Source organism: Lepidothrix coronata, unplaced genomic scaffold (assembly GCF_001604755.1).
Source record: "Lepidothrix coronata isolate B3197 unplaced genomic scaffold, Lepidothrix_coronata-1.0 Scaffold91, whole genome shotgun sequence".
Taxonomy (NCBI): domain Eukaryota; kingdom Metazoa; phylum Chordata; class Aves; order Passeriformes; family Pipridae; genus Lepidothrix; species Lepidothrix coronata.
In genome coordinates, this window is record NW_016690271.1 from 3,008,352 (window position 1) to 3,034,240 (window position 25,889).

Genomic DNA, 25,889 nt, shown 5'->3' on the forward strand with positions numbered 1-25,889 from the left:
GGGGCTGCAGGTGGGCAACAAGCCCATGGAAACGCTCCCTCCGGGGCTGCTCAGCCGCAGGAGACAGCCCTGGGCTGGGATCAGGCCGGGCACTAAAGCCCTTTTGTTTTCCCCCGCCCAGTGACCCCGCGGAGGAACAGGAGGATTGTCTTTCAAACGGAGCCGATGTGGAGCTTGAATGTCCCTTGCCACCTTGGCTATAAATCATCCTGCATGTGATAAGGTAATTACCTTCTCCTTGGAACTATTCATAGGAAAACCTATAAAGTGCCTGGCTTGTAAACACAACAATAAAGAGGCAGCACAATAAAACCTTGGCCGGGGTGGGGAAGGTGCTGCCTTTCCCTGGCCCTGAGCACCTCATGCCCCACCAGGCCCCGGCCGAGGACAGAGGCTGCATCCAACCCTGGGGCTCTCACTGGCAGCAAGCAGGTGGTACAGGGCACACACAGCCCACACAGCTCTGCCAGGCTCCAAAAACGAGCATGACAGCGAAGAGACAGGTAAAATCATCACTGACCTCGGTATCAGGCAGGAGAGCCCATCCCAGCACTGCTCAGCTCCCTCAGCTCTGTACCCAGGTGCAGCCACCAGCAGCAGCAGTAGCTGAACCCCATAACTGACCCAGGTCCCCACCCAGTGGCTGTTTAATTCCTGCCCACAGAAATCAGGCCTCACTCTCCCCACCTGCCCCCTCCCTGTGTGTCTCCCCAGCAGTGCCCCTGTGCCACACACACACAGCTGCTCGGCCCTGACGGAAGGCAGGTGCTGAGATGTTTATCTCATCTTCAAAAGATGCTGGATGGAGTTGGTTCCACCAGCCAGAGCAAAAACCAGCGCCTGCCTCATTGTTAATGGGGCAGATTTCTCCCCGAGGCAGAACACAGCTGTGAAACACAGGCTTGGTTCAGGTGTGGGAGCTCAAAGATGGGTTCAGGTACAGGTACAACTGCAGCAGCCAGAGAGAAAAGGAGCAAGTGGCATTTGAAGTGCAAACCTATCACTTGAAGCAGTCAGGGTGCTCCTGAGCCAGGATAGGGCCCTTGTCCCAGTAGGGACCAGCAGGGATGCTCAGCTCTGTCTCTCTCTTCCTCAGTCTCCATCCCAGCGTTTCCCAGCACTTGGACAAGCCTGACCACACACCAGCTGCTGGCAGAGCTCCTGCTGCAGGAGGGGATGGCAGGAGAAGTCACCCCTGGGAGAGAGCTGGCCCCATTCACCCAGGGAAAAAAAGACTCCATTACTCCAGAGGGTTTCAGAGGTTTTCAGAACAGCACTTGAGGGCTGTTGAAACCAGCAGTGAGGATGGAAGAACAAAGCAGATGAATTTTGTATCCCAAAGAGTTTTTATGGCAGGCAGGGCTTGCCCTGAGCTCTGTTCAAACATCCAGCCCGAGGTTAGGCCAGCAGGCACTTAACTCTGAGTGCCCCACGGCCCTGCTCATTCCTGGAGGCACTGATTTGTCCCCAGCAACATCAGAGAGCTCAGTGCTCCCCCGGTATCAGCAGAGTGAGCACAGAGCAAACACAGAGTAAGTAACACCAGCAGGAAGGAATGGGAAGGGGACAGAACTCCAGAATCAGAAACAAACCCACAGGCTGTTTAGAACATCACTGCACCTCCCACAGATGTGCTTGAAGAGCCAAAATTCCATCCTTGGAGAACCTACTTGGAATTTTCTGGCTCACACAGCACAGTACCATACACCTGTAGACAGGGAATTGTGAGTTTTTGGAAGACAGGACGAGTGGAGGCAGCAGGGAGGTGCAGGCCTGGTGTCTGACACTGGGAACACAGACAGGTAAAGGCAAAGGGTGTTTGCTCTGAGCTATTCTTCAAATATTGGCATATTTGGGTTTATTGCAGGAACACAAGAGTGACAACATTTGCAGTGCTCTGAAAAACAAAATTCTTCCAGCCCCCTCTTTTACAAACATGATTTTGGATCCTGCAGCAATAGGAACAAAATGCTTGAGATAAGCTTTGAGGGAAGAGGCTGCTTTGTAAAACAGACAAAGAAGGAAAAGGCATTTGTTTTTCAAGTGGTGACACTGTAACAGCTAATGCACAAACCAGTTTTAGAGGTTTTTTCATCAGGCATTATGAATAAGTTTGAAATAAAATACTTAATATCAGCAGCAGGAAATGTTTCCTCTGGATGCCCTGTGTAAGGGAACACAGTTCAGTGCTTCCTGGGGAAGTTTTGGTCACTGAAGTGGGTGTTTCCTTCTAAGCCTCTGTTAGTTCCGTGGCACTGGTGTGGTTTGTCAGGACATCCTCCAGGTACAGGGACACTCTCACCCTCGCCTTGCTCCCCAGCTGTTTCTCTATCCCACTGAGATGGTCGATGGCTCCTTGCAATCCTCTCTCCCTCTCTCCCAGGTCCGTGGGTGTCCCTGGGTCGCTGTCCTCCCCCCCGGAGCTCAGGTACTGCAGGATGTATGGTTTGATGGCCTCCCCGTGGTCCCTGATGGTGCCCCAGATGACGGGCAGGTCCGTGCCCTTCGCCAGCCGCAGCAGATGCAGCAGAGCCCGGCAGATCTGCGTCCTGAGGCTGGAGCTGTACTTGAACTCCAGGAAGTCCTCAGTGTCCTCACTCCTCTGCAAGGCCACCACCAAGGCACTCCAGATTTGGGAGAACTGCTCCGTGGAGCCATAGCATTCCCTCTTGCTCGGGATGGACAGGGCCATGGCCGACTTGATTCGGACTTTAAAGTTCTTGCAGGACTTGACCACTGAGGAGAGTGCACTGTATGCTTGTGTGGTCCAAGGAGCCTCTCCTAAAAAAAAAAACAAAAAAACCCCCCCAAAGCCCCCCTTTGTAATCAACCCCTTTTTAATATTTTGTATTTTAAAATATACAAACCCGTAACTTACAAAACTGTAATTATATCTCCTAAATATTTAATGGGCTTATATTTATTGTATTTATTGTGGTTTAAGTGAGAGAACCAGGTGTTATGAAATGAAATATTACTTTAAAAAGTTAATCTGAAATTTTCCAAGAGGAAAAGTGACATTTGGCATCTGTTCACAGCTATAACCCCATCCTCACACTCTTTTCTAACATGACAGATCCAGCTGAACACAGCAGTTACACCTGTGCTGGCAGGAGCTGAGCCTGTTCCCCTGGGAAGAGCTCTGGGAAAGCTCTGACAGCAACACCCAGCTCTGTTTGCTTCTTCTCCACCACACTGGTACCAGAGATGGTCTGACCAAAACCCCAAGTGCTGTGTGGGTGCAGGGGGGAGCAGGACTCACCGAGAGGCAGGGCAGGGTTCCTGAACACGTTCCCCAGCGCGTAACAGGCGTTCCAGCGCACCTTCATGGTGGCCTCGCTCTGCACGGTGCCGATGAGGGCCTGCAGAGCCTCCTCGATGGCCTCCCTGAACCTGGGGTTGGAGATGTGGCAGGGCTGCAGGAAATGGAGCACATTCCCAAGGACACGGACGGCGTTGCTCTTCACCTGGAACGCACAGACACAAAAACCACCCCGGTCTCCAGGTTTGTCAAGCCCGCTGTGAAATCACGCTCAGAGCCAACAAGGAGCACAGCTGGAATCACACTGGTGCTCTTATCACACGGCAACTTCCTAAATGCCACCAGAAAGATCATTCACTGCAAATGGCCCCAGACCAAACCAAAAACCCCTGCACTGTGGAAAAGCACAATCAAATGGTCAAACAACACAGGAAACCTCCAAACACCAGCCCTCGAGGGAGGATGCTGAGCTACAGCTCTCCCCATCTGTTGGGGCAAAGAGACCCAAAGAAACTTTTTCCTTTTTAAATAAAAATGCAAGAGTTAACTACACCAACTGCACCCTCCTTCCCCTCAGTCCTACCTTGTCTCTGTCCTTGGATGCTTCTGTGGCAGACCGTAACAATTTCAGCAGCAGGAGATCAGAAAGGTCCTCCTGAAAGCTTTGTCCCATGGTTTGCCTGGCAGGAGAATCATCCTGTGAACACCCAACTCAGCTGACCCATCCCCAAAGGTGTGCTACAACCCTTTATAAAGGCCCACGAACAAACAACCTTCACTCTTTAGAGGGCTAATACGTAAGGCAGGCCTTTCTGCATGTGACCACTATGTTTATTAATTTAAAACCAAACTATCAATGCAAGAAACCTGGTTAGCAATGGTTAAGTCTGTAATAAAAAACAGAGGGCAAGGAATTGCTCAGAGGCAATTCTTAGCAGGAATATATGATAACTATTTCTCCTGTTAAAAATGTAACAGTAGGTTGGGCTTCCCTCAGTCTTTGGCTGGAGGAAGGGTTAAATATTTATTACTTTTACTTCTGTGTTATGTTGAAAGTAAAGGAACCATGTCATTACACCAAGAAACATACAAGAAATAGAAACCCAGAAAGTAAACTTGGAATGTAGAGAGAGTCTCTCTTCAGAGAGGCTTTTTACAAGAGCATGTATAGGACAGGGAAGAATGGCTTCAAACTGAGAAACTTCAAACTTGGACACCTCCAGGGAGGGGGACTCCACCACCTCTCTGGGCAGCCCTTTCCAATGCCTGACCACCCTTTCCATGCAGAAATTCCTCCTGATGTCCAACGTGACCCTCCCCTGGTGCAGCTTGAGGCCGTGTCCTCCTGTAGACCAGTGCCCTGTGTCTGACACTCTGGGGACATGGCAGAGAGGTTTCACACACAGGCCAAGGTGTCCTTACGTACATGTTGATGATCAGAGTGTCTGTCAGGTTGCCCAGGGACCAGGCTGCCTTGGCACGGACGTTGGGAGACTTGTCGTGCAGGGAATTCAGGATGGCATTTGCTGTGTCTGCCACAAACATCACATCCTGTCAGAGCAAAAACTGCTGCAAAGTTAGAAGGTTTTCAAAACTCACGTGATTTCCTTAAGTAAAACACATACATTCTGGATTTTCTAGGGAAAATGATACCTGCAGAGAGACCAGCTCTATTCATATACTCTTCTTTTGGAGGTGACACCTTTTAAGCTCAACAAAGCTCTGTACAGCTTTGTCTGACCTTAATTAACTTCCCAAGCCTGAATGCTGACCAAGTTCACCACCTTTGGGTAGCTGTTGCTGGAAGGCTTCAATCTATTATTTAATTTCACTGGTGCTTTAGTTACTTTGGATTTTAACATAATTACTTGGACTGCCAATCTTATACTCATCAAATCCCACTCTCAAAGTAATTGCTTCTCCAGTTGTCGAGCTGCCTGTCTGATCTTCTCTTCTATGGCACATTACATGTGCCTATGGTAAAGGATCTTCTTTAGAAATATTTTGGAGTCAAACCTCAGTGTCAGCTACTGCATAATTTCTTCATTACAATCATTTATTTAAGGCCACATGGCAAAAGCTCCGAGTCTTACAGCTCAGCCAAGATGAGAGTTTTTGTGGAAACAAACCAGCATTTTTCTCTAAATAAACTCTTATTTCTTAGTTTTAAGCAAAACTGAAGCCTTCACGTTAAAGATTTGTTAAAACATAGAATCCTTAAGGTTGAAAAAGACCTGTAAGAGGGAGTCCAACCATTAAACACCACAGAGCCCTGCAGAGCTGTTCCCCTCGGCCCAGCTCTACCTCACCTCTTACAGCTCCTTTGTGCCAACCTAACCACTTCAACTTCCACCCCTAAGAGCTCAGGGAAGATCCTGACCTCCCTCCTTCTCTCATTCACGAGGCACTCTGGTTTCTGCTTCATCCACTTAAAGCTGCACTGGTTCTGCTCTCACACAAAAGGCAAGAGCCAGTCTGGAGCCAGTAAGGAAAAGCTATAAATACACAACAGACCAAAAGTAAACCCAATAATTTCAAAAGAATCCACATTCCATGACTTATGGTTCATCAAACCCTTTCTAAAGTGGCTGAGAAGAAGGGAAGTAGGCCAGCTCTGACCTGCCTGAGGCAAGGGAACAGGATGTAGACTCCCAGGGCACGTGCAGCAGCAGCTTTGACCAGGGGGTTCTCGCTGTGGTTCAGGCCAAGCAGCAGCGTCACACACAGGATCTGCTGGTCATCCTGCAACGGGAGGGACTGAAGAGATCTCTGTCCCACAGACACACACAAACACTCTGAAAGACCCTAACATGTGGGATCTATAGGAGCTTCCACTCAGAGCGTAGTCGAAAGTAAATTCACTGGTGTTCCAGGATCCCACACGGGAAACGAGAACGCCTCCAGCAAACGGGATCTCGTTGCTGTTAGATTAGACCACAAAGGAAACCAAAATATTAACTATCATCCATCAGAGGTAAAACAGAGTGAATGGGTTGCTTTTTCCTTACTTCCCTCTTTTCCTCTTCATTAACCAGGACAGCCAGGCAGGGTAAGTTCATCCTGGGCAGGTTGTCAGTTCACCAGCCCATGACAAAGGGTCACAGTGGGCACTGACTTGACCCCACGTGGCCACAGGGACAAGAGAGTGCATGGGATCAAAGTACAGGAGGATGAAGTACACCCTGTACTTGGAGAAGCTGGATGGAGAATTCCAGAGATACTGCTGGACTAGCAATTCCTGGGCAAATGAGATCTGGCAGAGCACTCCCCAGCAAGGGCACGGTGACACAGAAGGAGCTGCACAATGCAGTGGGGATCCACTGCCAAGGCTTTCATGTTTAAAAGCATATTTCATGTTGCAAAGGCAGAGTGAGGCCAACAGATTTGTTTGCTTCTGCCAGGGCAATCACCACAGGTTGGTGTTTTCAAAGCCAGCCAAAACTAAAAAACACTCACGGAAACGGGTGCGCAACGTCAGGCCGTGGCTGTTGGCTCAGCTGGCTCTTCAAAGAATTAACCAGCACAATAACAATCCCTCACCCCTCCCTCATGCCATGAAATCCTTGTCCTCCATCTCCTGTGCAACATCTCCAAGGCTGAGTATTCACGGCAGGGCCAAACAGCTGCTGTGACCCACAGTTTAATTGTTTTGACAGACTAATTACTCCCAACATTGCCTTTTCCAGCCTTCAACGGTCACAATGTTCAGAATGTAAAAAAACTAATAATTCTGGAAGCTTTCTTCACCCTCTCCTAATAAATTTTAAAAGGCTTTATACTACTGTAATCTGGTGGTCAAGGAAAAAGCCTCAAAGGTAAACATACCACATTTAAAGGTGTGTTCTCTTACCTGCAGAAGGCTGAAAGCTTCTGGCAAGATAGAGGACAGGGCGTCACAGGCACTTGTCTGGAGAGTGGCATATGGGGAGTTCTGGAGAGTGCCAGGCAAAGGGCCATTCAACATCATCTTCCAGAAAGTCACAACCTACAGGAGAAGCAGCCAGGTTTACCCGTTTAAACTCAGCAATTACACACCAGTTCTATAATAGATTGTCTTAAAGATGATTGTCTTTAAGAAATACTTACAGCAGCAAGCATAATCACACATGGAAGGGATTACAATTGTTTGAAGCCCAAAATATCTGGCATTCAGAAACATTTTAAAGACACTTTAGTTCTGCTATCAAGCAGTTTTTCACCAAGTTCTGTTTGTTTCCTTCTCAAGGCCACATACACTCAGATTAAACTGCATTAGGGGGAGTTACAATCCCATTCCTGAATCCACAGCTGGGTATTTTCATTTGCCTGACAATTTACCTTCATAGCAAGTAACAGGAACCTGGTGCTACTGAACACATTTCCTATCTTGTAGGCTCAAAACTCAGCATGAGCCAAGAAAATTTTTAAACTTGCTTTCTGTTCACAGAAGCAAGACTTAAACAGGCCTATGTTACCAACTAGGATGCCAGTTCCTCAGCTTCTGCAAACTTAGGCAAAAAACAGCTAAGGAACTTTTCTGCATTCACATCTATTGTGATTCTGGCCACTCTCTCTGCACTTGTGAGCAGCCAGGAAAGGTAGGTTGGCTCTTTAACAATGCAAATTCACCAAAACCTTAAAAGTTTTATGCAGCAGTGATGACACATGCAGAGTTGGTGCTGTTCTTCCAGCCCTCGGATCTCAAGCAGGCAGGAAGAGGTGGGAAGAGGAAAGGCAGAGGCAGAGTTAACATCATGTAAAATAAAAACCAACACACCTGCCTACCGACAAAAACTGCCAAAATAATGCAGGAAGTCTACAAAAATTGTTCATATCAGCATCTGTAAAGCCACAGAGTACCGAGTCCCTTCCTGCTTCCCTGCAGGATTTATCTGTATCCATGCCAGTGACTTTGCAGAGTCCAGTGCAGTGGAATCTCACACTTACCAGGCTGACTGGCACTCTCTGAGCAGGGGCAGTGGGTGAGTCGGGTTTGTACTGCTGCAGGACACCTGTGCCCAGCTCCTCCAGAAGCTGCAGAGGACGAAAAACCAAGAATGTCTTCATCAGGGATGACTCAAGAATCAAGGAACTACAGCAACCTTCATCTAGGACCATACTTACCCAGGGAGCAAAAATAAAAGATTCAGTATTGTTTTGGACTCTATTCTGTCCCTGCTAGTGAAGAAATTTGATAAAAGCTTTTTCTTACATAAGGCCTTCAGCTGGAAAAATTGCTGCACAAAGACAAATCTCTCTGAGCTTTCCTTTGGGTGACAGACTACAGTCCCTGCACCAGCTGATGCTAAATCAGGGAAGGACCAGTCCTTGCACTTCCCAAGCTTCCTGGTGACTCAGCAGAGCAACCAAATTCTGCTGAGACTTCAAGACTGGAAGCTGAAGGTGCATTTTTCATAGTGTCAGGGTACTGCATTTCTACATCACACACACAGATGCTCTGAATATTCATCACTATTCATCTGTGTTTGCAAAGCACACTCAGATAAAACTCATTGGGTAAAACAAAGTTGATGTGTCCTCTGCTCTTACTTTGGCTCCATGAAGCTGAATGGAGGGATCCATTTCTTCCATGCATCTGCAGGCCACTTCTCCAAGTTCTAGGAAATAGCTCTGAGCCATAGGGAAATAACCTTTCACAAGAAGAGCCAACACCTAGACATGGACAAAAGAAATTCCACTCTGTATTTTTCCCTTCTGTTAACCCAAAATACCCCAAATACACACGAAGAGGATGTTAATGGGCTAATCAACCCTGGGACCATGTACTGAACTCTGATGTAACAGATACACCTTGCAGCACAACTTCTAGAATACTAGAGCTAATTAAAAACCTCCCGGCTCCATTATCTTGTTCAAAAAAGAGCCACAGAAGCACTATCAGGTAGCAACACCATGAATTATTTACTGTGAGTGAGGACTCCTGTAGCTAAAAAATAAGCAAGAGTGTAAGAGCAAGACATTCTGTACCTCCTGTAATGCTGCTACTGCCTTCTGTGAAGCTGGATTTAACAATTATTTATTGTTCCAGGAAGAGAGTGAGACTTCTCGGGATGCATTTTACAAAATCTTACTCTTTTCTGTGGTTACATGAGGAAAACAAGGCCAAGCCTCAACATTCACAGGTACTCCTTGAGTCACACCAGCATCATTCCACAGTTCCCTGTCCTTTGACTGCAGGGCTCTTCCTCACTGTTTTCCAGTAAAACTTTCATTTAGATGCTCTGTGGAGGAGTTTGCACGGGGAAGACTCACAGTCTTCACCAGGTGCCAGCACACACAGCCAAATAATATTTTAAAACAATTAAGATAAAAATCTCCCTGAGAGAGCGTGGAGCAAAGGGAACCCACAACTGAGGTCTGGCTGCCAGGAGGCAGTTTGGTACTGCACCAAGCTGCTGTTCATCCCACCTGCAGGGATTCCAGTCGGAGGGGACACGGTTCGTAGACGCTGGACAAGGACGGGAAGTTCACGTCGCTGTCAGAACAGGAATCCTCTCTGGGCAGAACGATGATGGAAACACAGAGATGGAGCAGCCAGCAGGGTTCTGGAGATACACATCCTGCTGCATTTTCCAGAGGCTCCCCTTCTGAGGGGAGAGCTTTCCTCCACTGCTCAGAGGAATGAAAGCGCCGAGGGGTTGTGCTGCCGCTGTTGTTCAGCCCTGAAGAGCTGGGCTGCTGCAAAAGTAACTGCACCTCTGGTAAAGGTGCCTGGACAGACACTATTGCCCCTAATAACGTCAGGCTGGAAACTCGAACATTAACATCTGCAGGAGAAAACAGGGTGGGGAAAGAAAGAGCCAAAAAAACAGTCCATCAGTATCCTCCTTCAGCAGCTTTCAGACAAGACAGATTAGAACGTATAAACATTTATCTATTGCTAGTGAATTCTGTATTTATGAAGCACAGAGGAGGAAGGGAATCTACAGAGTTGGTAATAACCAATGCTGAATGAAGACAGAACATACACAGAGAGAATGCAAACCTTTGTGACAGATGTAGGGCTTTATCTGGTTCCACACTCTCGTCAGCAGCCCAGGCTTTAATCGGTTGTAAGGTGCATTGGAAACCAAGTTTGCAAGGCACTGGAACACACAAAAGAACACACGTGGGGTGATGGTTACACTGTCAGCCTGGCCTTCCATAGATTTGTTTTTACATTTGTAATTTAGGTCACTCAGCTCATTATCTGAGGGCACCTGAAAACAAAGGCCCCAATTATCTTCTGTGTGAAAACTGTTTACAAACCTGGCTTCGAAGAACAAGGAGTTAATACTGTGGCATAAAGACCAAGGAATTTCAATAGCCCATGGAAAGATATTTTTATCAATTTGGATTCCAGTTTTAAAGTCAATGTGAGTCTTCAGAATGAACCTTTTATAGGTTCATTCAGCTCCAAAAAGACTAAGGAAAAGCAGAAACAAGAGAATTGTGCTGAAAAAAATCCCTGGGACTCTGGATGGAGCTCTGAGCAACCTGGTCTAGTGGAAGGTGCCCCTGCCCACAGCAGGGAAATTGGAACTATATGGTCTTTAAGGTCCCTTCCAACCCAAACCATTCTGGGATTCTATGACTGGGTCAAAGAAGCCTTGTGAGATGACAACATTCTATTTCCCACTACCAAAGTCCTCCACAGCCACAACCATTTCTCTGCAATCTTTCTTCAGGACTTAATCTCCAGACTAACATCACCTCTTGGGCAGCATCTGACCCACTTCCAGTGCAGTTACCTTGACTATCTGTGTCAGTGTCTGAGCAGAGGACTCTGCCACCAGGGCCAGCAGCAGGCAGCGGTGCAGCTCCCGGATGCTGGAAGCAATAGTGACAGAGAAGGGAGTAAAAGCTCTCTTGTGATCATTGGCATCTTCAGCAACTGAGAGAAACTGCTTAGAACCTTCCAGGATGGCTGAGAGGACTTGAAGAGCACAGGCACGGGTCTGAAATGATAAAACATTTCTGTTATCTCTCAACACCTCCTTTGAGCCGATTGAGAATTTTTAACTGCGTGAAAATCTTTCTCCAGCAAGAGAAAATTCAACTCCAACTATCTTTTCTAGTAACTTTAAGATGTATAGAACCAATCCTTAGCCAATACATCCTATTTATTTGTTGTGGTACAGTTGATACAGTAGCCAAATATTTACTGAAGGCCAGAGACAACAACTCCTAAGATTAATATGGGGAAAAACACAACAATTTTTGTACCCAGAAGTGCCTCACCTTTGGAGAAGGGTCCTTTAGAGCAATAGTCATCAGGGACACTGACTGGGGGCTGCCAATACCAGGAGCATCAGGGACAAATGCTGACCAGTAGCCATAAAGAACTCTCTTCTCTATTGATTTTATAGCAGAGAGGAAACAGGCCAGGGCCCCTTGACGAACATTGGCTTGGTAAGACCTTAAAAACAAACAAAAAGGTTAATGAAAACAGCAGGAAAAACTGATGGACTTCACCTCTTTCACTCATTAGTGGCTGGCTGTGAGAGGAAATTCTTTAGACCAAGAACAGGAAGAACAAATTTACTTTCAAACCAATACAAATTACTGCTTTTCGATTTTCTTGTATCATCTCACAAATCAAAAGGGAAAGTGATTTCCTCAGCAGTTTTGATTAGAACAAAGTGCGAGGATCCTGTGGAAGTGTCTCATGTTTTATGTTTGTGTGCACAACAATCACCTCACTTTGCTCTGGATTCCACCTTCAGCATCAGAATATTCCGACTCACTGCTGCTGATCCTCTTCCAGCCAGTGCCCTGGGAGGACAAGGGCTCCTTCCCAGCACACACAGATGCAGTACCCGAGGCACGAGGCCGAGGATCCGGACAAGGACTGTTCTGCACATCCCCCAAGTGCAATTTCAGCATGTCTGCTCCAAGGACTGACTCATTTCCTGCATCCCCCGAATCTTCTCTTCCCTCTTCCTCTCCCTTCTTTTGTTTCCCTTTGGATTTTTTCCTTCGGTTCTGTTTAAGGACAAAAAATGGATTTTTTTTTTTAATCCTTTGAAATAATACCTAGAAAGATGTGCAAAGGTTTTGTAGTTGTAAATCTAAGGGAAAAGGGTCTCATCTGAAAACAAAAGTAACTGCTAAACCAGAATAAAAGCATAGTTTAATATAATAAATCATGCTCTCTATATAGTATATTACCATCACATTATACAGGTTTCTAAACAAGTTTTTAGATAAGATTTAGTGTAGCCAACACTTAACCAATCCATAAATGCAGTTACATGTCTGTGCAACACTGTACATACAGAAACAGTCACTCTTTAGTATCTGAGTTTATAAATTCTGCTTATTAGTAGCAACAGTCACATCAGTTCAGTAATGCCTTAGTGTAAGCAAGCATTTGTAATTGAAGAGCCTCAAATATTAAGCTTTGGATGCTTTATCAGTAAAGCAAAGTATTTATAAGAAAAATTGTAGTTAAAAATCACATTTCACACAAAAGTGACTAAAGAACATTAAATACTTCTGTAATTCTTTTAGATTTACTGTAGGTATTCAACACCTAAAAAGAAACAAGTCAACTTTATTTTCTCTAATGTCTTTCAGATAATCAGTAATCCAAAATGTTTACAGGGTTAAAAAATAACCTGTAGAAGTATTAAGCAGAGCAGATGAGGCAAGAAATCAGTCTTTAGATGAACTTGACTTCCCCAAGGAAGAGTCAAACAATTGTGCAAGTGTTAGGAGAGAAAATGTAACTTATAAAATCAAAAGCTTTGGCCAGTCTGCACCCATCAATCCCGTGCCTGCAGGCCAGGAATTCTTGGCTATGGATGAGTAACTGTTAAACACAGCTTAACCCAGGAAAGCCAATCTCTGCAGAGCTGAGTTCACACAGCAATTTTACTCAGTGCAGAATTTCTAATCAATACCTTTAAAGCAAAGAACTGAATTTATCCCAGGCTCAGAACATGAAGAGCCATCTTCATGGCAGGTAACACACAAGCACAACAAACATGCTGTAGAATCAGGATCATCCCAGCTTACCCCCGTCTGCTTAAAGCTGGCTGGTTCTGCCTGTTCCTGTTTGACAGGTGACCTTTTGTCATACTGAGGTAACGGAGCAGGGTACAGGGCTGGGGGCACCTCTATGCTCAGTCCTGGCAGCCCGTGGAACATGCATTTCTGCAGCAGGAATACAAACATCAGTGTTCTGTCCCTCCCTGATGCACAAAGATTTACTGTGTATTTACTCAGGTGTTCACCAACTTTCAGCTGGGCTTGTGCTCCTTCTTCCCCCAGGTCTTGCCTCTCCCCACATGGAACAGCCCTGCTACCTCTGAAATTCAACTACATCCAGAAGGATTTTAAATAGGTCCAAAAAAAAAAAAACCAAGCTTCCCATCTATCTCTCACTTTTGTGCAGTTAAGATGCTGTGAGAGAAACTCAGTGTCTTTTTCTTTATATCTCACACTCCATCTCCCCCCACGCTCAGACTTCTCTGCTCCCTCTTGCTCATCTCCTGTTTCCCACTTAACAATATCTGGAACCTTCCAGTGTTTGCCTCTTTCTCAAGGTGGATTTAACTATTTACCTTTAATACTGCAAGAAGAGCTCCAATTTGGTCAGTCTGCATTAGTTTCATCTTCCCACCGTTGAGAAGTGACTGGATGCCTTTCAGTGCATTTTGGAGTAACTGAAAACACAGAATCACTTATTTTTCCTTCCCAAATCGCTCAAGGTTCACATCTTTCAAGTAACTTTATAGGCAATTACAGTTTTGCTCAGCATAATTACAGTGATAGAATAAAAAATTACAGACTATTAAAGCAAAATCTCAGTTGACAACATTCCAAATTTCATATATTCCAGCAGCACAATCTCCTAATCACGGTATTTTAGACAATTAGACTCACACTTACCATGCAAAAAGTGATGTCATCTACATCAGAGGTTTTTGAAGACTGCAGAACACTCAGGAAAGTTTGAAAACAGACACTTCTGTAGGGCTCATCCAAGTATGGTTGTCCAGGCACACTAAAATTAGAGCAGGAGTAGACAAAAGGTTGGTCTAAATTCTGTCCACAGGTTCATAAAGTTACACAAACTCATATCCAAGCCCTCTGTTACCCTGAAGAGCCCCAGATGAATGGATGGTTCTTTGAAAGGGACCAGCTCTACCATATAGAGAACAAAAGGAGACCTGCTGCACAAAGAATCACTGCAGGGACCAGAGAGCACAACACCTTTTCTTTTCTTCCCTAAACTAATCCCCATAACACTGTTTCTGGAAGACTGAGAGTATATTGTTTTATGACACAGTATCTTGGAGCACTAAAGCTTTAAATTTCAAGTTCATGCACATACACCTTGCTGGCCCTGTGCTGGCAAATGTACCTCTTCCAAACCACCCAGAAAGGCTGGTACCCACCTGAGACACAGGTTTGCCATGCTGCGAACCGCTGCCCTCCTGAGCTCCACGTCGGGCTGAGCGGGGTCACTGAACTGCACCAGGAGCCCAGGCCTGCCCAGCAAATCTGGGAGATACTGAAACAAAACACCAGAAGTCATTCGGGGGCAGTGCCCTTCCCTCAGCCTCCTGGGTCTTGTGGTTGGCAGCTAAACGTGGCTACGTGGGGTGGCTGCACCCTGGCTGGACACCAGGTGCCCACCAAAGCTGCTCCATCACTCCTCAGCTGGACAGGGGAGAGAAAATAAAATGAAAGGCTCATGAGTTAAGGACAGGAAGAGGTCACTCACTGATTACCCTCACAGGCAAAGCAGACTAGACTTAGGGAAATTAGCTGAATTTATTACCAATCAAAACCAGAGCAGGATAATGAGAAGTAAAACAAATCCTAAAAATTGTCAGCTGCAATTCCAGACTCCAGAGGCAGATTATGTTTATAAAAAACGGCATGAAAAACTTAATTCCCTAAGTTTTCTTATTTTGCATTAAGAAGGGATCTAGTGTGAGCTCAGTTCAGCTGAGTCCCAGTTTATGCTCTTTTCCCAGACATGAAGCCAAGCTAGGAACAACTGCTGCACCCAACTGCTGCTGTTACATGGGCTACAAACCCACACAAGCTGGCAGCTCCAAAACTGTGAGCATCACCACCCCATGCTCAGCCCAGAGACTGCTCTGCAAGCTGCCACAAGCTGGTGACAGCAGGAGGACTCAGCATTTCAAACACTGTCACGCTGCAGCAACAAGGAGCTTCACAGAGGATTGATACCTGAGAGTCTCCACCTGAAACGGCTCCGAGCCCACTGCACAATAAACACCTGGTCTGGTTACAGGATGAATTTCAGGATCCTCAGTGGAGCCTGTGGAGTAATGTGCAATTTGAAGCTCCCTGTGTTCTGCCTGCCTGATACACAAGGTAGCTGGTCTGCAGACTAAGCCTGGTGCCCTTCCTTAAGGGCTCGGGCCAGGTGGTCCCTGCAGCTGCAGGTACAGAGGTATCCCACGTGAGAAGAATCTTGTTCTCTCTTATTATTAGTATGCACACCTGAAATTCAACTTTCTCATAAATATCCATCACTAATCTTAGCATGAAAGGTAACACAATTTGAGAAATTTTTTATTCGTTCTTTCAGGAATAAAATAAAGTAGAAACAGCCAAATGGTGCAAATGTTTTTGTTGTTACTCCTATTAGTTTGTAAACTCACCTTCTGACATTTAGGCCCATTATTGTAAAAAAGAGCTGCTAAGGCTTGCAGAATTTCAACATGTGTCCAGGAGCTGCACTGCTTCAGAGCAGAGATGCAGTAGGAGAGAAGGAAATTCAAGTTCTGCTCATCAACCATCACCTGTGGCAACAGAAAAGGACTGTGTTCAAGATTAACATCATCATGTACTGTTGGAGTCAATAAATCCAGAGATATTGGTCACAGACTGGGGCAATCTGGCTGTTAAAAATCACACACCAGCACAGAATCAGCTGACACTGAAGCAATGGATAAATCAACACAAGTGTCCTAAAGCCAAGAGCATTTCCAATGGTGAATCACTTCTGACTGAGAGCTGTTTTTACATAAGGAATCATAGTAGAGCCAGATCAGAACCTCAGCCAAAAATAACTAACTAATACAGTGAAAATACAAGAAACTTTGCCTGAAGGTTGGCTCCACAGCCCTGGAAAAAGACAAGAGGACCCTCTGGCTTAGTGGGGGACTAGGAACCAGCATGAGAGAAAGGAGGGACAAGACCAAACTTTTCCTACCTGATATCTGTTAAGCAAGTGATGGATAAGCTGACAGACTTTGCTGACAAGATGTTCCTGATCAAGGGGAACCAGCTGACAGGCTTGGACAAGCAGAGCACAAACATCCTGGAAAAGAAAGCCTCTGTTCATTATTTAGTGACTACAAAGCCAGGGTGGAAACCTGGCTCAGGCTTTGATCACAGAGCCAGGTCTGTGTGAAGGCACCACTGACACCAGTACCCACAGTCAGTGCAGTGAAATGAGTGAATGCCCAGCTCGTGAGCTGCCCCTCATTTACCCACAGACCTTCATCCCAACACAGGGATACGGGGACATGGGTTCAGGCTGCAGGAGTGCTGCTCAGGCAACACCACTTAAACATGGCAGCAAAACAAAGCCAATAATAAGGCACAAAAAAAGTCAGATCGAAGAACAGAAGAGTCCAAAAACCAATTCATTCCAAAGTGCAAAGTAATTCTGCTTTGGAATTAAAACGAAGACAAACCAGTAAGTCAGTGTAGTAACGAAGTACCACGTGTTCCCAAGGGAGCAGCATCCACTCTGCACAACTACAGCGCTCAGCTTTGAAGAGTCTGCTTTAAGGCTTAAAAAGCTTTTATGTTTTCAGTAACAGACTACGAAAATCGGCAAGTCCCCGTGCCCACAGTCCCACCTACCGGTGTCACCCACCACCTCCACCCGCGGGCTCGGGCACAGGGCAGCTCTGTGTCCCACAACGGGTGGGGAAGGGTGGAGGCAGGGGAAACGTGGAGGAGAGCACACGGGGCGAGGACGGCGTGCGGGACCAGCCCTGCCTGCCGAGGGGGGGCCGCGGGCTGGGACCCTCCGGGCTCCTGCGTCGGGGCATCGAAGGGACCCTGCGGGGTCTCCAGGCCACCGTCACACACCCACGGGTGGGCACGGCGGGGAAAACACCCGCTGACCACCGCCCTCGGGACGCGCGTCCCACACACCGGCACCACGCGGGGGTGGTGGGTGCGCACACCCCGCGACACGTGCGAGCGACCCCTCTTCCTCCTCCTCCTCCGCTTCCCCACGTGGGCACATCCCCGCGGGCAGGCGGCCGGAGCCCCGGAGCCGCCGGCCCCCACCGTGTCCCAGCCCCGTCCCCCCGCGGTACCTGCGGCGCGGGAGCGGGCGCGGGCTCGGGCCCGCAGCTCTCGGAGATGAGCTGGTCGAAGAGCAGGTGCAGCTCGGTGCGGTCGGGCCGCGGCCGCGGGGCCCCGAACCGGGCCAGGCAGCGCCGGAGCGCCCCGCCCGGGCCCGGCTCGGCCGGTGCCGCCGCCGCCATTGCCGCCGCGCCGCCCCGCCCGCGCCGCCATGGCAACCGCAGCTTCCGGGGCCGCGCGGGTACGGCGGCCGGGAGGGGACGGGGACGGGCCCAGGGACGGAGACGGGCCCGCGGCAGGTGGCGGTGCCGCCCGTCTGTGGGACATCCCGCCCGGGCACCGCCGGCTGGGCTTGAAAACTGTGCAGCCACAGAGTCACTCGCGTTGGGAGAGGATTCCAAGGCCGTCGAGTTCGGCCGTTCCCCCAGCACTGCCAAGTCCGTCACTAACCCACGTCCCCCAATGCCACATCAATCCCTCCAAAATGGGGACTCCTGCCTGTGCCAAGGCTGGACACGCTTTCCATGAAGGATTGTTCCCAATATCCAGCCGGGAGGATGTGATGGCTGTGACCCAAAATGAGACACGGCCCACGGGTGCTCCTATCCCACACCCTCATCTCTCTGTCCTGAATGCAGGTCTGTCCGTACCTGTTTTAGGCACAGACACAGGACATTCAGCCCAACAGCACTGGGGACACTGGGACCAGTGGCTGGGAACAGGAACCCCGTCACCTTACAGACATCCATCCAGACAGGATCTGCACCTCACTGGAATTAATTTCTCATTGATGGGTACCATCAATCAGCTGTCTGTCTCCCGCCATTCCCTGTGAATAGGATCCTGGGAGAGCAGCCAAGGACTGAAAGGCCCTGGTTGATGGGGACATTCACTTGAACAGGGCTGAGCCAAGTGTTCCTGCCTTGCTGCACGTGGACCTCTGCCAGCACTGGATCTGCATCACCTGGGAGAGAACAGGAGGGCTCAGGGGCCAGGACACCGTGTCCTCTCCTTCCATGTCACAGCCAGGCAAAGCCTTACCTCTGGTTTACCTTCCTTCCATTTCCCTATCACAGTGACCACCTCGAGTAAGAAAAGTACATGCTGTGCCACCAGTGCCCTGGGCTGGCTGGTTGTGGCTAATTGCTCTGCTCCTTACCTTTATCATCCCATTTATCCTTTACAATTGGATCCTCAAAAGACCCTAATTTTCTGCAAGGCAGGCACAGGGAAACTCAGCACAGAGACAGCCCCAAGCATGTTATTATTGCTGTGCAGGGATGATTTTAGAGAGCTCTGTGCCAGCCCAGCCCGGACATAGCTCCGAGGGGAGCAGCTGCTGGGGATGGGTAAGGACGCTGTGGTTTTGGGAATAAGTCCACTGAAGCCACTGATGTTACACCAAGACACATTTTACCAGCGCCTGGCAATACTCTGGGTTTACTCACCCCTCCAAATCCCCAAACTGCAGCTTCCAGCAGTGGCCATGAGGGAAAATAGCACAAGTCCTCCACTGTTAAGCATGCTCTGCTACTATCATGCAAATACATCTGGTTCAGCAGCTCCAAGCAGACTTCAAAGGACAGAGAAGTCATTAGAATCACAGTTCAAAGAAAAAAGTGAGCAGCTGGTCTAGGCCATCTGGTAGGGGACATAAAATGGTCTCTTTCTTCCCCTGTCAGTCTATGAAAATTTCATTAATTGTAGGAACATCTTCCAACATTAACCAACATCATATTGTTAAAAATGTAAGTCTTAATAAATCATCAAAACTGATGTCTTAGGGAAGCAAGGAAGCTGCAGTCTGCTGGGGTCTTCCCTCCCCCGTAGGACACCACGCTGTAATTACAATTTTAGGTTGGTGTTTTCGAAGCAAATTAGTGGGAATTGGATTCCTCAGCTCCTTTGAAGGCCTCAGGGAAGAATGTGGACAGGGTGGTTCCCAGGCTGCAGAGGAATCTCCTTCAGTATTGATTTCGGGAGCGACCTCTGGCTTAAAAACATGGAGAAAGTGTCCTCCCTGGGCTGCATCACTTGGGCTGGGTCCCACCAGCCGTGATCCTGCCGGGATGGGGGGTCAGCCTCAGGACAGCTGAGCCTCAGACAGACCAAGGGAAGCTGGAACAACCCCTGCAGCCTCCCTGCAGCCCCCAGCAGACACCCTATCCAAGAGGAATTCCAGCTCCAGTGGGGTGAGCACAGCTCAGCAGAATCCTGTGTTAGCGGCTCTGATCTCAGGGTCCCCAGGAGCTCCTGGAGATTGATATTCCTGTTGAATATATGGATGACTTCCTTGACATTCAGGCAGGTGGTTAATAACACAGAGACAGTGCTGTGGGGAAGCCAAACTGAAGAGGAGCCACAGGAGAGCTCCAGGACATGGCAGGTACCTGCTGAGCCTGAAGTGGTGGTGACCCAGAGCTGCTGTGGCTCCCCTGGCCTCCTCCTCCCCTCTCACATTCATCAGCTGTGTCTCTTCCTGCAAAAGGCAAAATGGAGAGAGTTCATCTTAACCTGATCACTCTGGGAACACAACTGGTCCAAAACACTGAGGGCAATTTTGGGGGGTTCAGTCCCAGGTTTTCCTGGATGGCTGTTTCCACCAGTCCTGCCTTTGCTCCTCTTTCCTGTGACTGTCCAAATTTACTGACTTTTCACTTCCTATCAGAAGCATTTCAAAGCTCATGAGAAACACCTGGACCTAAAAGAATCCCGATCCTCTGGGGTTCTCACCCACCAGGGAAGTGTACAGGCTGCCTGTGGAGCATGTCCGTGGGTTCCAGACCTGTTCAGGTCAGAGCAGCAGAACAGCCAGGCTGGGGACAGGAGCATCAGGAACACTGCCCCAGACCTGAGAGATGGGTGAAGGGGCAGGGGCTGTCCCAGGGAGCCCCAGGGGTACCTGCAAAGGTGCACACACAGGTGTGGGAGGGGATTCAGCCCGTGCCCCCACCTGCATCACACTCTGCATTTCCCACTCTCCAAAAGCATGTGCAAATTCAGCCCTTGGTGCTTGGCTGAGTGTCTCCCACTGCCTTCCCAGCTGTTTTTCCAAGCTCTGGGCCAGCTGACTGGACAAACAACACTGGCTCCGGCCTTGTTTGCCACTGAACAACAGACACAAATGCTTGAAATATTTTCCTAATCTCATTTTCTCATGCAAACAACTGCAGGGATGTCAGGGATGTTAATCCAAGGCAGCAGCAGAGATGGGACGTGCAGTCTGGGGAGGGAAGGACCCAGCCAGGGATCATCCACAGCCCCCCAAGCCTCTCCATGTGCTCCCATCACAGAAAGGTGCCTGTGCTCACACCCACCCCAACCTGGACCCCACCTGGATGCAGGTGCCCTGGTGATTTGGCCAGTGAGGATAATTTTCCCCCTGCAAGGAGGGCCACTGAAATTCCATGGAAACACCACGGGCTGGGGTCACCAGCCCTCCTGGGAAGGGGGCTGGGGATTCCCAAGCTGTTTCTCCTGGAGGGAGTGCTGGCTTTATTTGACTGTGGACCCGGTGAGCACATTTTGGAAACCCTCCTACTGCCCTCCCCTTGTGCTCCTCTCCTGGGCTTTATCTCCCCAGAGCTGGCAGAGGCTGGGATGTTTCCAGGCCTGCCTTCCCCAGGAGATGGTGGGGACCCGGGGGACACCAAAGAAGCCTGGCTGGTGGCAGCAGAGCCTGCAGACACCTCCCTCTCTGTACAAAATAGCACAGACCTGCTTTTTTAGTCTATACCTAAATCTGTTTTCATCCACTGCGTGTTTACAGAAGAGATGCATTCAATTAACACAGAAAAACAACTTGCCCAGCCCAAGAGCAGTGCAGGAGCAGGGGTGCCATCGTTACCGAGGGGCTGGATCCCCAGGAAGCTCCGTGAGCCCTCGGGAAGCTGCTGCCAGCAGAGCAGGGACCGCGGGACCCGAAACCGCAGTGACTTGCTGGGAGCTGGAGTGTGCTCTGCCAGCACCCTGCCAGGGATGCACACCAAACATGAGCTAATCTGGACAAAAATAGGAGTGAAATCATAATTCAGATGCATAATTCATGTGCATAATTTTGTCTTTGCTGTATATTCTCCTGGGATGTATTCTAGAAACTGCTTTCTCTCCCCTCCCCTCCCCGCTCCCGTCCTTCCAAAAAGTGCCGTAGATGCAAATCATTGGAGGCAGCAAGAGGTAGTAGCTTTGCTGGGTTACTAAATAAATGCTAAATTTGTCTGAGTTTCTAGCCTACATCTTGGCAAGTGATGCAGATTGAAGCTGGTGGATAGACACGCAGCCTTGTGATAATCACAGGATTTTAACTGCTTTCATTGTGAGCCCTGGCTACTGATTGTATCTGCACGGAAAACTGTAACAGTTTGCACTTGCAAATGCTAAAAATGTTAAACAATAATGGCAATTAAGAGATAATTATAGTTATTCTCAAGCAAGGATTGTAGTTAAGACTCCAAGAAGACATCCCAAACGAGCAGGAAGCGTTGCCCTGTTTACTGCACAGACTTCAAGCTGCTTTTTCTACGGTGTGAGATCTGCCAGATTTAATTGCTTAATGATTTTCTATAAAATATTTAAGCACCACGGTATCTTTAGCCAGCCCAGGCTCTGCCTGAACTGCATTTATCAATCAGAGGCAGAGACTGAGCCCTGGCCTGGCACCCAACATTTGCTGAGTCACCCAACATTTTCCTTCTGCTAACGATAACAGGGAACAGCTCCAGGGACCCCCTGTCAGCACCCCGGGGCGGGGACCCTGCTGGAAGGGGCCACATGGGTGCCATGCCCTGGTCCCCCTGCAGGCCCTGGTTTCAGAGGGACCCCTTGCAAGGGGGGTCAGGGTTTACTCCATCCAGGCTGACCCACAGAGGAGCAGATGCTTTTGGCCGGGTCATTTTGAACCCTTCGAGAAAGCAGGGCTTTGAAACCCAGCCTTAGGAAGAGGTGGTGTCCTTGTCGGAGCGTTCTGGGCTTTCCTCCACAACAAAGGCGTTTCTTTTTTCCCAGAGCCATGTTCTGGGCCGGGCGCCAGCCGGCTGTGTGCGGGCTGCGGCGGCGGCTCGGCCTGGCTCCCGCCAGCCCCCCGGCCTGGCCTTCCCTTCCCTTCCCTTCCCGGCCGGAGCGGCCCCGCAGCGGGAAACATCACACCCCAGACCTGTAATCAAACACTGCGTGGGGAAGGATCCCTGTAAGCAGGGATTTCCGTCCCTGACTCAGCTTAGGCAGCTTGCAGGGCTCACGCCGCGTGCCGTGCGCCCGGCCTGACCTGCCTGCAAACCCCGGGAAAGCCTTTCTCCAGGGCCAAACATGCTCACCCTGGCCAGGGTGAGACGTGGGAAAACCCTTTCCCGAGGGTCTCGGTGCAGCGTGGCACCCTGTGGGAGCACACATCCAGCTCTGCAGATTCCAACCCCGTCTGTGTGTGGGGGCTGCGGGAACAAAGGGCAGCTTTCAGTGGCTCACCCCGCACAGGGACGGCAGAGGCGAATTCCTGGGATGCTTCTATGGGCTGGAACCAATGCACAGGGAGAGCAGGGATCCCAGCAATCTCCTCCCTCCTGAAAGCACTTCATTCACACCCGGGCTGGAAGGAGGCAAAAGAAAAAGCCACGCACATGGTTAAATGTAGGGGGGCCCGAGTGCAGGAGGGGGTCTTGGAGAGCTCCCCCAGAGCCTCCCTGCCCACAGGTTGGGATCGAGGGCACAGAGCCCAGCTGGGTTCTGGGCAAGCAGCTGAGCTGCAGCCGGGCTGCTCCGCAACGGCCATAAATCAAAAGAGAGGCGTAAGCAAGGGAGGGAACAAAGGACATGGAGGGATGCCACGGCATCTGGCAGGGAAGAGCCGCACCGGGGGATGGCGTCGGAGGGAAGCCTCTGAGCTGGCCCCTGAGGGTCCCGCCCCACATCCTGCCAGGGGACCAGCACTAGTCCTGCTCTCCTGCCTCTCTCCAGCCCAGCCCTCAAGAGGCCTATCAGCACAGGGCATGTGGGGACAGGGGACGTGGCAGAGCGTGACCTCTCGCCTCCCCCACGGCCCGGCAGCGCTCTGCCCTGGCCCACCAGGGATTTTTCCACCAGGCCACAACAAGCTCTGGCACGTTGGCTCTGAGTCCCCAGCACCAGGACGGAGCGACGTGGCCTGTGAGGCTACTAGAGCAGCCTGATTGCACAGGCAGGAGGGAAAACACTGCACCAGGGCCAGATAAAACTATTCCTTGAGCTTAACTCAGGGCCAAGCCCTGCAGAGTAGCAGAGCAGAGCCTGGACTTGCCCTCTCCAAGGCTGTCCCTGCTCAGGCACAGGGATTGGAGCAGGGTTTTCTTCCCCCTGTGCTGGGTGCTGAGCCCACCAGTGCTTGGAGCACCTGCCACCACTGCGAGAAGGGCTGGCGAAGGCAGTGACCTGACGATGAGCAGTTATTTGTCTCGTTGGTAATGAGTTATTACTCAGCCTCAGCTAGACACTGCCTTAAGGAAGGAAACATCTGATCATCTTTTAATAAACACAGTTGGCTCCTGCGAGGCTCCTGCAGCTCCTGTATCTATAAAGCGCTCGGAGCCGCATGGCTTCTGCACAGACAGAGCTGCTCTGAGTCACCGTCTGGGAAAGGGTGTCAGGATCCTTGCTCAATAAATAGAACAAAGGAGGGAAACCTCGGGTGGGCAGGGATGGCACAGCCCTGCTTCCTTCACCGCGTGCCACCGGCCTCCTCAGGATTTACCCATCAGAGGCTGAAAGCCAGATAAAAATTATTTCTGTGTTTTCTCTCTTCATCTCAAACCTCTTGCAAAAAGAGCTGGGAGAAGGAACAGGTCCATTGGGTACTGGGTTTTCCAGCAACAGGCTCTGCTCCCATGTGCCTGGGGAAGGTTAGCACTGCAATGGCAGTGCTGCAGGCTGGCTGGGAGGGAAGGAGAGCACTGACCTGCAGCATGGGTGTTCCCGGAGGAGGAAGGTGCAACTCCCAGGTCCCTGCGCTGTCACTTTGTCCCTTCTTGGAGTCCCAGGTGGTCACAGAGCAGGGGAAGAACATTGTGCCAGGCAGGCAGGGAGCCAGGCTGCCTGCTGATGGAGTCACACACCTTCTCCCGTGGCTTTCCACCATGCTCACTCTGTAGAAGAATGAATCCCAGATAATGTCTAGGAGCGACACCCATGAAGCACAGCTCCCAAACCCCAGCCTGCCTGCCCTCCAGTGCCACAAAGCTCTGCTTTGTAGGGCACTTCCACATCTGGAAGAAATACTCAGCATAAAAAACTGAGTAAGCTGGCTTGTAGGAGAGAAAACAATGTGACACTCTCGCCAACCACGAACCGCACCGTCCCCCGCGGGAACACACATCTGGAGAAACATCTGCACCCAGAGCTCGCCCCCAGCAGCAGCCTCAGCCTCCCCTGCAAACCCGCTTCCTCAGCGCCTCCAGGCAGGACAGCACACGCTGAGTTTACATTTCAATAGCGGCTTTGCCCAAACGCATCTGGAAGCAGTTTCTTTCTCCAGATGTTCCCCCCCAGATACATACCTTCCCCTCGGTGTCCCAGACCAGATGTTTCCAAATAGCTCAAAACGGAGTGGATGCTGTTGGCCTCTCCAGCATGGAAACAGTTAACGCTCCGAGGCTTCATCCAGGACACCTGTGCCTGGTGGAAACTGGAGACAAAGTGGAGCCCAGCAATGGAAAAAGTCAAAGCCAAAAGCTGTCAGGCAGCTGCTGGGGAGCGGGAGGGGAGGGCAGCAGGACACAAAGCTCCATGTTCAGACCCCCCCTTGCTCTTGGCTGCGCAGAGGGAAGCGCTGCTCAAATTCAGGCAGTTTGTGTCTTCCAGGGCCCCAGTGCTACAAGGAAGATGGTTCAGGGGAAAGAGGGCTACATTTTACTGCCAAATTCCTGAAGATGCAAGCTACAGCTCCTTTTCCTTAGCCTGGAGCAGGACTCCTGCTGCAGTGACACATCCAAGGAAGCACCAAGCCCACTTTCTACTTACATGTGTCAGCTCCGGGGCACACCATCCCTCCAGCCCTGGCAGGGCCTCCCCTTCCCACCAGGGATCAATTTCCAGCAGCACCACAGCCCCCGGATACATGGCTGGAAGGGGGGATTTCCCAGATGGAACTCAGGCTTGGAAAGTGTTTCACCTGGGGTTTGGATCAGCAGCCTCCTGTGCTGCAGCAGGCACTCAGGAGCCAGTTTCTCTGCCATTTGCTCACTTAGCTCAGCCCCATATGGCTGCACATTCCCTTGGAGCCACAGTGCCAGGCCTGGAATGCAGAGCCCCAGCACAGCCTGCCTGGTGCTTAAGCACAACAACTCCACTTCCAGCTAAAAGGCTGGGGCTA

At 49.7% G+C, this 25,889-nt stretch overlaps 1 protein-coding gene across 2 annotated transcripts; it reads right to left on the minus strand.

The window, feature by feature from the left end:
• Positions 1–2,080: 2,080 nt before the first annotated feature.
• HEATR6 (HEAT repeat containing 6) lies at positions 2,081–25,217 on the minus strand. Of its 2 annotated transcripts, XM_017821619.1 has the most exons (21): positions 25,075–25,217; positions 24,477–24,663; positions 16,443–16,550; positions 15,889–16,029; positions 14,647–14,762; positions 14,138–14,252; positions 13,810–13,911; positions 13,262–13,399; positions 11,940–12,226; positions 11,483–11,660; positions 10,993–11,199; positions 10,248–10,347; positions 9,671–10,029; positions 8,792–8,914; positions 8,189–8,275; positions 7,113–7,247; positions 5,882–6,004; positions 4,689–4,813; positions 3,846–3,942; positions 3,263–3,467; positions 2,081–2,781 (listed from the first exon to the last, which is right to left on the minus strand). In XM_017821619.1, the coding sequence occupies exons 2-21, from the start codon at positions 24,654–24,656 to the stop codon at positions 2,231–2,233; spliced, it is 3,477 nt and encodes a 1,158-aa protein (XP_017677108.1). In that variant the 5' UTR covers positions 24,657–24,663; positions 25,075–25,217; the 3' UTR covers positions 2,081–2,230. The 2 variants fall into 2 exon arrangements, with proteins under 2 accessions (XP_017677108.1, XP_017677109.1); XM_017821620.1 differs by lacking the exons at positions 24,477–24,663; positions 25,075–25,217 and adding an exon at positions 17,566–17,681.
• Between the last annotated feature and the right edge of the window lie 672 nt (positions 25,218–25,889).

What these genes read in the sequence shown, in the direction of transcription:
- HEATR6 (XM_017821619.1), bottom strand. Translation starts at nt 24,656, where the DNA reads ATGGTGGAAAGCCACGGGAGAAGGTGTGTGACTCCATCAGCAGGCAGC. An exon ending in ATGACATCACTTTTTGCATG is followed by an intron (nt 13,912 to 14,137) that starts GTAAGTGTGAGT and finishes CTGTGTTTTCAG; the next exon opens with TTACTCCAAAATGCACTGAA. An exon ending in CACTGACACAGATAGTCAAG is followed by an intron (nt 10,348 to 10,992) that starts GTAACTGCACTG and finishes TGTGTGTTCCAG; the next exon opens with TGCCTTGCAAACTTGGTTTC.